Raw genomic sequence first — 9850 nt, forward strand, 5'->3', positions numbered from 1 at the left:
TGGTCTCAGCACCTATTACACAAGCAAAATGATCAATGAGAAACCTTAAAAGGCTAACTAATATAGCATCTGAAAGCAAAAAAAAACACACGAAACTAGTAATGGAAACACAAAAAGAATGAAGAGTCTATTAACTAAAATGTGCAGCCTTCCAAAGAATACTCTCATCAAAGAAGAAAATTTCAGTGTCCATCCAGAAAGAAGTGAATGGATGACCATGATTGACAGTCTGTCCAAACTCGAGGACTTTAAACACCGAAATAACTATTTCACCTACTCTACCATCACAAGTGCGAATGTACAAGCAAATCAACATTTCAAAGGTGAACAAAATGCTTATGCCCCACAATTAGTCACAGAGCAAAGGAAAAAGTTGCGACCCATCATCCATCAAATCAGCTCAACGTTTCTGAGTTTTCTTACCATACTAAAAATATCAATGGCATCCAGGGTTCAGGAATTCTTGTTTTGTCCCAAGTACATGAAAATAAAAACTAAACCATAAAAATTATGTATTTGGGAGGAAATAATATGGAGAAGAAGCTATTTAATGGAGAAGAAGCTATTTATTCATTCAGAATACCTTGTTTCTTCAATGACAAATGGACTAGTACTACCAAACCATGAGTAACATAGGATACACAATCAAAAAGACCTGAAACATTCAAAATTTACCTTATAACTGCCAACAACATATTATTATCAAAATGCTCTTTTCAGATATCTATTGTCGATCTTTCTTTACACAAAGAGTCAATGTAACTATACTAACCAATGTTCACTGTAAAGCATCAACAAAAATTCAAAAAGCAGAACCCTATTATCCACACCGGTTCATGAAAATGCGCACTAAAACTGCACATAAATTCTTCAACAACAGATATCGTTAGAACCGTAGCTAATTGCTTGTAGATTCAAAGCAGATATATTTGTCATCCATCTATGAGGGCCATTAGATTCCCCTAAAATATTATAGGCATAGGAAGGCCACCTGACATCCATTGCACATGAAGTTGTGACACCCTCCCTAATCATCTTCTGACTTCTCTCAAGAACTATAAGACTAGAAAACGTGGAAAAGCTGTTCCCCACAAAAACATCAGCTCTTAAGCAAACCTCGTAATCTATTGCCGATTGAATGAGATAAGGATACTTCTTGTACATCCCCACTACTCCCAATTTCTTCTTCTCAAAAGGAACCAACCCTTTCTTCCAACCATTCAAGATGGAATTATCTTCAAGAAGGCTATCTGCAACAGCGAGGTAAACAATGGTTGGGGCTTTCGGACCCATGATTTTCCCAACTCTCTCCATGATCTCCTCCTTACTGCTGCAGATGTCACGGATATTTGATCTTTGCTCCCGCTTTTTACAGTGAATCATCCAGTCCTTCTCTATCCGCATGTGAACAGCAATATAAGGCACTGTCTCCAATTTACAATTCTCTGAAACACAGTCTCTTCTTAACCCCCTTCCTATCTCTCTAATCTTAGAAACAACTCTATCCGCTTCATTGGATATTTCGTCCACTAAAACTAAGCATTCGAAGACCTTGGCATAATCTCTAATAGGCCAGTGATCATGCCACAGAAAAGGGTTTTTCCCAGCAACACGGATTATCTCATATCCATTGTATGGATCGTTGCTAAACTGTTTCAATTGGTCCAAATCTCTATCAACTGTCCATTTCCTTCCACTACCCTTTTGAAGCTCAATAACATCAGTCCGGTTTGAAATATCCGAATATCGCCCTAATTGGACAAATCCCTTGCAATGTAAATTGAACCTCTCGAATTGGAACACCTTGTCAAATGAAATAGGTTGCAGTTGATCAATTTCTTTGTAAAATAATGAAGCACTTAGGCTTGGCAACAAAAGAGTACGATTCAGCATTCTTGCAGTTAGACATGATCTTGCAAAAGCAATCTTCTGATTGTTTAAACCCCATACAATCTGAGGAACTTCCAAGAACTTGATTTTCCGAATTCCAAACTCCGGATTTAGAAACAAAGAATGGTTATGGATCATCACAACGTCGCCATTTTCTATTCTTGGAAATCCTAGGAATGTAGGAAATAGAACAGCTCGAAGGACCAGAACAATGACAAGCAAAGCAACACATCTACATGTCACAGAATTCCAATGTGTTTTGAAGAATCTGAACTGATTACGATTCAAGTAGTCCATTCGAGATTCAATTGTGAAAACCCATTAGTCTAATCATTCAAACCATCCAAAATAGAACCTCTCTCCCAACCAAAATTGTCATTCAATACACCATAAGAATCCCATACCAATAAAATCCAGAACACCTCAGCAGGACAACAGTTTCAACCTATGGTCATCAGAAGGATCTTGAGCTCAACGTTTGCTGGAAACAAAAAACAAAAAAACAAGCAAACGAATGCATATCAATCCCAACATGTCCACAATCCTAAATGGAAAACAACCACAGGAATTCAAATGCCAAGGCTAAAAATTAAACAAAAAACTTTGAAATTCAAAACCCATATTCATAAGCAAATTCAATTGCGGAAACTACCAGAAATTCTCATGAGATTCCAGTAAACATGCATGGATAGTTGTATGTCATAGTTAAGAATTTAAAAAATAATGGCAAATCTGAACGAAACCATTTCAACCCCCCATACTCAATGAAAAATAACATCAGATACTCGATATGGATGGATACACATCTCAAAGAAACAGGAAGATAAGCTCATTCAATCTTACTGTTTAAATCTGCAAGAAATCTAGACAGCGTGATTCCAAGACCCAAACTTCGATGCAAAATGGTAGTATAATGATCTGATACAGGGCTCAGAATTCTGAGGAAATCTCGATGAGAAATGCCAAGGAAATCAAAATGATGCATATAGAGGAATCCAGAAAAGGCAAAATCCCCATAAACCAAAAGCTAACCGACCCATGCCCATCGCAATCATGACAACTAACAAGGTACAAGACAGTTCTGGAATCAGTAAAATCCAGAGTGGTTAAAGCAACAAGTAAACTATGGAAAAATGCAAAGGAGTGAAAAAAGAAATTCCAAAAGAAGGGAAGCAAATGCCGGGGAATTGGCAATGGGAAAACAAAGAAAGGGAAGTGAAAGAGGTTGTCAAAACTACCGAATTGCCTGAGCCTAAAGGCGCTTTCCAATAAAATGACACTGCAAATATCAAACCTTGCATCCAATGAAAAGTGGTAAAACGACGAGTACCGAATGATCTAGATTAGAGGTTATTTCAACATGGCTAAAAAATTAGTCATTCCACCCTATTGCATGATCAAATTTACATCTGAGTTGTTGAGCTTAGGTGTCTCTCTGTCTTGGAGTGTTATTCCTAGTTACCACTATTTAATTTGTAACCAATGTTTATACAACTAAAATTTACTTAAATGGACTAATAATATGATCCTTGATAAATCTTATCATTGTAAGTCTAAACATTTTGATGTACCTACGCACGGTTGTGGCTACAGGCGTAAGAAAGCAACTTTACACACCCATGTAATCCTAACAGTGATCATCACATAACTAATCCCACAAATTTATCAAACTCTCCACATAATCGAAGGCAGCTCTAATTAAAATTAGACCATATCGATTTCTCTAAAATGAAAACACAGACATTAGAAAACCCAAAGGAGTGGGGAAATTTTACAGCAAGAACTTGACAATAGGTAGGGGCATAAAAATAAGTTGTCACAATGTGAAACTAAGTAGTATGGAAATAAGTTGTCACCATAGAAACTACTTTAATAGCAGAATAACAGAAAGCGTTGTCTTGATATAACTCTCAAAAAAGCAAGGAAATAAAAAAGGTATGCAGATTCACAGGGCCGGCCCCGGGGTGAGTCCAACAAGCCCCCTGGCTTGGGCAACCCCCCGGGCTAGGGCAACCAAAAAAAAAACAAAAGTTTTGTATAAATATAAAAATGTTTCCCATAACTTGTGCAAACCATTTGCTTGGTTGAGCGGCCACTGCATGAGGGTCAAGGGTTTAGGTGGGCCAAGTTTCAGACCCAGAGATCCTTCTTCCTTTTTTCTACTTTTAGGTGGGCCGAGTCCAAGACGGACAATATTAGGAAAATAATAATCCTAAATTACTTTGTTGAAAATTTCTTATTTAACAAATACAATAGTAGAGTAATGTATAAGTTATATGTTCTTACATTTGATTAAAGAAAAAGTCAAGCTAACATGGTTTTGTTTTTACCTTTGAATTACCATATTGCAAGAGAGGTTAAGTAGTTTAGCTATGATAGCAATTGAAAATGAGGCGCCGTTCCACTAAGAACATTTTTGGGCATTTGGGGCTTTTTTTTAAATTTTTTTTTATGTTTTTTGAGACAGAATATTCTCGTCACATATATCAACTAAAAAGCCCCAAAAAGCCAAATAACCAAAAATTGGAGGAACAGGTCCCGAGTTTTTGGATAAGTAGAGTACGATAACTGAATTGACAAATTTGCTTAAAAAATGCAAGGAAAAGTTATTTTCTTTGAATCGGATCGTGCTAATCATAAAGTACTATAATCGGGATTACATTCGATGTTGATTTTTTCGATGTTATTCAAGCTAAAGATACATTGAAACTTTGATGGGTTTTTTTTTTTTTACTTGTATTTTTTTTTTAATTTTGTATGACTTAAATAGTAAGTGGGCAACAAAGTATGAAGTTGGGCTTCGGCAACCCAAATGTAGGGGCCGGCACTGCAGATTCAAGGCTAGATAAGGCGTGCATACAACAAATAAAGAGGAACAAAAAAATGAAGTGGGGAGACTCACTGTACTAACCGACTATTTGATGTCCATGAATCATTGGACCTCGTATCAATAACCTGGAGATAGATAAGAGATCATGCAAAATTAGAAAAACAGAAGCGAGTCGAGACTGAGAGTAGACTCACCGGCGTGGTAGTCTTGACGGTAAGAATATTGATGCCTTCTCAGTCAGATCTAGACCCTGCAACAACCCAATCTTGGTCGCCTAAAGGAAAGGATGAAGGAGTGGAAAGGGATATTGTAAACGAAAGGGATTTGATCGAAAAACGCAAGACTGGAGAGAGAGAGAGAGATGTTCCTTAATTTTGTCTATTGCTGTTTCGTCCCTATTGGAGCAGTGGAAGGAATCCGCATGCGTTTCTTTCTTTTGTAGTAAAAAAAACAGAAAAGAGTGAATTTGGGTTCCAAAAAGACAGCTATAGCAGGCATGTTTTGGGTTTTCCCAAGTCAAGCCGTTAGTTTTGCTACCTGAATTTGGCTGGGAAAAGGCTCAAGGGTTCAATGAATCTTGACCATCCATACAAGGTATCCTCAATTGGCAACATTAATGCAAATCAATGATAGCCATTGATTTAGATCTAAAGGCTGAAAATGTAGGGGATCCAAAAATCTGAGCTCTTTATTTACATGAGGAAAACTTATTCAATCATTCTACTTCCACACCCACTTACGCATCCATTTACACACTCATACTTATAATAGAGGTGGAGCCCGCACACACTACACATCCAGTGTGTGTGGGCTGGGCCGGAGAGAAGCTATTTGCAGCAGATGCTAATCCTTTGACACGTGAGGCAAATTGATGGATGCGTGGGCTCAGCTGCACAACAGCCTCTACTCAGCCCTAGAACGGCCCGTTTGAAAAAAAAAAAAAAAAAAAACCCCCCTTAATTTCTCTATTTCCGATCTTATGGAGTAAAAACGTGATTATAAGTGCTCTAGAGACAAAAATTAAGTATGTCTCTTTAGAATAATATAATCAGAATAATAAGATCTCCGCATCAGTTCAAACGGATTGAAAATTGGAGCACTTAATTTTTTAACCATATATTTTAACATATAAACGGTCTACAAAAATTAAGAGCTCCAATTTTTAATCCGTTTGAACAAGTGCGAAGATTTTACTATTTTGATCATATTATTCTAAGGAGACATAATTAAATTTTGTCTCTAAGGCTCTTATAATCACGTTTCTGTTTCACATGGTCCTAAATAAAATTAAAGATACTTAATTATGAGAGCCCTAGAGACAAAAATTAATTATGACATTTTAGAACAATATGACCAGAATAATATCTTTTGGTTCAAACGGATTAAAATTTTGAATACTTAATTTTTGTAGACGGTTTATATATTTAAAAATATAGTTAAAAAATTAATTGCTTCAATTTTCAATACATTTAAATCGGTGCGAAGATCTTATTATTCTAAAGATAATGAGACATAATTATTTTTTATCTCTAAAACTCTCATAATCACGTTTCTGCTCCATAAGATCGGAAATGAGAGATTTAAAGGGTTTTTTTTTTACCAAACGGTGCCTTTCTAGGGCTGGGTAGAGAGTGTTGTGCGACAGAGCCTCCGCGTCAATCAATTTGCCTAACTTGTCAAAGGATTAGCACCTACTGCAAATATCTTTTTTCCGGCTGGGCCGGAAAGAAGTTTTCCTCTTATTTACTATATTGATAGATATTAGTACATGACACGAGGAGTACTGAGCATAAACGAAAACTCTAATTTTACACTCAAATGCACACTCAATCACATATTCACACTCATAATAGGGGTGAGTTCACACATACTGAGTGTATAGTATGTACGGTCTCCACTCCTATTATGAATGAAGGTGCGTATTTGGACGTGAAGGTGGAATGATTGGAGCATAAAAGGGAGTTTGTTTCATGACCAAAACAATACGATGCTGTTCGAAATTTAATTCAATCATGTGAATCTGTGAGTAGGGCCATCTAGATTTAGGGAGCAGAGCAACATGTACCCTATGTGCAACAGATGAGATCTGTCAACTACTCCAATAGTTGAATCAGAGAACTCTGAAATGGGGGTCATTCCCTATCCAGTTTTCTATGGTTCAGTATGGTCCAACTTTTTTAATTTACAGGTCATGTAGATAATCTGAACTGCTCATATTGTCGAACTTGGTAAAACAAGTAAACCTGTCATAAAATGTCTTGATCTGAATTTTATTGATTCAGGATCGAACACATTAACTTGCAACAATAGGATTCTTATCAGTATGCCTAACACCATTTTTACATAAAAACTCTTCTCTGATCAGGAATCAATACAAATCAGATCAAGACAATCTTTCGCATGGTTACTTGTTTTGCCAAGCTCTACAACATGAACATTTTGGATCATTAAGGAGGGCCCTACATGGCCTGAAAATCAAAAAAAAAAATTTGGACCATAAGAAACTCGATAGGAATTGATCCCAAAATGGCTGGGACAGGTTGGACCCAGAGCGGGGAGGGACCACGTGACTTTTGGACTCTTCGTCAAGTCATTTTTACTTTTCTGGGACATTCTACTGGCACCCTTCTCTTTTCTAAGTACTCATGCAAAACTAAAGTTCCGAAAATAACTAGTACCTCTATCTGTGTATACTGTATATAGTAATGCACGGGAACTTTTTAGTGAGAAGTTCTTTGCGCTTGTCATGTGTCGCGTATTTTTACTCTCTAATTGATATACTCCCTCCGTCTCTAAATAAGTGTCCGGCGCACAAAATTAGGCTTTACAAAACGTGCATATTTTTTATTTAAAAATTTAATTTTTTTTCACAATATAATAAAACTCATTGCTATCTATTGATTTGTGAAAAAAATTTGATTTTTTTAACGCAACAAATGCTTTTTTTTGAAGGCCTAGTTTTGCGCGCCGGACACTTATTTAGGGACGGAGGGAGTATGAAATATAAACAAATTTTCCTTCCGTCCCAAATTATGTGTCAATTTTTGATATCCGTATCAATTTTAATTTCTTATATTTTTTTAATATGAATCTTAAAAAATATGCAATATGGATATTGTTTGATAGTTCTCGATTAGTTCTATCATACAAAGTTTTCAAATTCATAAAAAATATTATAGATTAAAAGACATAAGTGACGAAAAATAACATGAGTTTCAAAAATTGTCATCCTTTTTGGGACGGATGGAATAATAATAATAATAATAATAATAATAAAATGGAGTTTTTAAATATCCATCTCAATTAGTCATACAACGTAAGATTTCATCCTACCTACTGTACTTATGTTTTCATCATTTCAATGCATGAATTACCCTTATTACCCTTTTACTATGATTATATATCTATATAGATATATACACATTTATTGTTTCCTAAATTAAGGGGATTGGGATGAATATCAATCTCTGCAATTAAATATCATAAGAGGATTTCAAGATTTCAAAATTTCAAATGTTCAAATTATTTCCAATGATATCTAAGCTGATTTCAAAATATGAATCGATTTCATAACATTTGTAAAAAATATGAATCGACAAATAGTTTTATAGTAAACGGTCAAAATAATTTATCATGAAATGATAGGAACATAGACAAACATATTTCATGGTAAATGAAGTAAATAATTTATCATGAAATAAATAAAACTAAATAAAACCAAAATTGGAAAATCCAGATTGAAAATATGAATCGATTTAATAACATTTGTCAAAAATATGAATCGAACAAATAGTTTCATGGTAAATGGTCCAAATAATTTACCATGAAATGATGGGAACATATACAAACATATTTCATGGTAAATGAAGTAAGTAATTTACCATGAAATAGATAAAACTAAGTAAAACCAAAATCGGAAAACCTAGATTGAAAATATGAATTGATTTCATAACATTTGTCAAAAATATGAATCGAACAAATAGTTTCATGGTAAACGGTCAAAATAATTTACCATAAAATGATAAGAACATATACAAACATATTTCATGGTAAATGAAATAAATAATTTACCATGAAATAGATAAAACTAAATAAAACCAAAATCAGAAAACCCAGATTGAAAAACCTAAATTAGAGAACACAAATCGCGACCTTCTGGCATCAACTTCGACTGCTGCCGCCACAGCAACCGCAACTGTGTCGTTCTTCTCCCACGGACTTCGCAACAATGGAGTCCAGACTAGTGTGGATTTTGCTGTTTGGTGTGGATTTTCGCCGGACTGGTGTGGGTTTTCAATCCTCATTTTTTCGCTGTCGAAAACTCAAACTGGTACTCGCCCCCATCGCTGATTGCCCCCCTTTTCACTAAAGACGGAGGAGTCGGAAAGGATCTGGCGGATGGGCTACGGTGATGATTGCAGACAGAGCTTGTGGGTGGTGGTCTTTCTATTGTTTGGGTCAAATGATGGGATTTGAATTTTTTATAGCCAGTAACCGACAATGGAAATGGGATAATGGTGGATTTGTTTCTTGTGAATATCCCTAAAAATGATGGAAAGGACTACTAAATTTAGGGAAAGTCTTCAATACACACCCCTTTAAGGTGTGTACCATATGCACCTATTGTGTGGTTTATATTGTGCCACCTCATAAAAAATTACTTGTAGGACCGATCATTCATAACATTTTATTTCGTATCGTAACTTTAATACTAAAAATTCGTAACTTTTCAATAATATGATTCGTAACTTTTTAGCAATAGATTCGTAATATTTTGGGATTTATAACATTTTGGTGTATTTTAATAAGGGTGCATATGATACACATCCAAATAAGGGATATGTATTGTAGCACTTCCCCTAAATTTATGTTTTAGTCTCAAAATTCTTTGCCTGTATAGAATAGAAAAAATAATTAATATAATATAGGGTAAATTTTACAAATGATCCCTCTAGTTTGCACGAGTTCTTATTTTCGTCTCTCTAATATTAATTGTATCAGTTTTAACCCTATAGTTTTCATTTCGTCTCAATTTCGTCCCTCTCCTTGATGCAGTCAATGAAACAAATGGAATTGAAGGGCAAAATTGTCATTTTCTCTCATAGAGGGACTAAATTGAGATTTTATGTA

At 35.3% G+C, this 9850-nt stretch overlaps 1 protein-coding gene across 4 annotated transcripts; it reads right to left on the bottom strand.

The window, feature by feature from the left end:
* Window positions 1-670: 670 nt before the first annotated feature.
* LOC131313560 (O-fucosyltransferase 23) lies at window positions 671-5173 on the bottom strand. Of its 4 annotated transcripts, none has more exons than XM_058341934.1 (3): window positions 4915-5173; window positions 4793-4845; window positions 671-2371 (listed from the first exon to the last, which is right to left on the bottom strand). In XM_058341934.1, exon 3 carries the CDS (start codon window positions 2185-2187, stop codon window positions 871-873), a length of 1317 nt encoding a protein of 438 aa, XP_058197917.1. In that variant the 5' UTR covers window positions 2188-2371; window positions 4793-4845; window positions 4915-5173; the 3' UTR covers window positions 671-870. The 4 variants fall into 4 exon arrangements, with proteins under 4 accessions (XP_058197917.1, XP_058197918.1, XP_058197919.1 ...); XM_058341935.1 differs by having other exon boundaries at window positions 4802-4845; window positions 4915-5155; XM_058341936.1 differs by lacking the exon at window positions 4793-4845 and having other exon boundaries at window positions 4915-5158.
* Between the last annotated feature and the right edge of the window lie 4677 nt (window positions 5174-9850).

The sequence above is a fragment of the Rhododendron vialii genome, chromosome 13a (assembly GCF_030253575.1).
Source record: "Rhododendron vialii isolate Sample 1 chromosome 13a, ASM3025357v1".
Classification (NCBI taxonomy): domain Eukaryota; kingdom Viridiplantae; phylum Streptophyta; class Magnoliopsida; order Ericales; family Ericaceae; genus Rhododendron; species Rhododendron vialii.

What these genes read in the sequence shown, in the direction of transcription:
- LOC131313560 (XM_058341934.1), bottom strand. Translation starts at nt 2,187, where the DNA reads ATGGACTACTTGAATCGTAATCAGTTCAGATTCTTCAAAACACATTGG.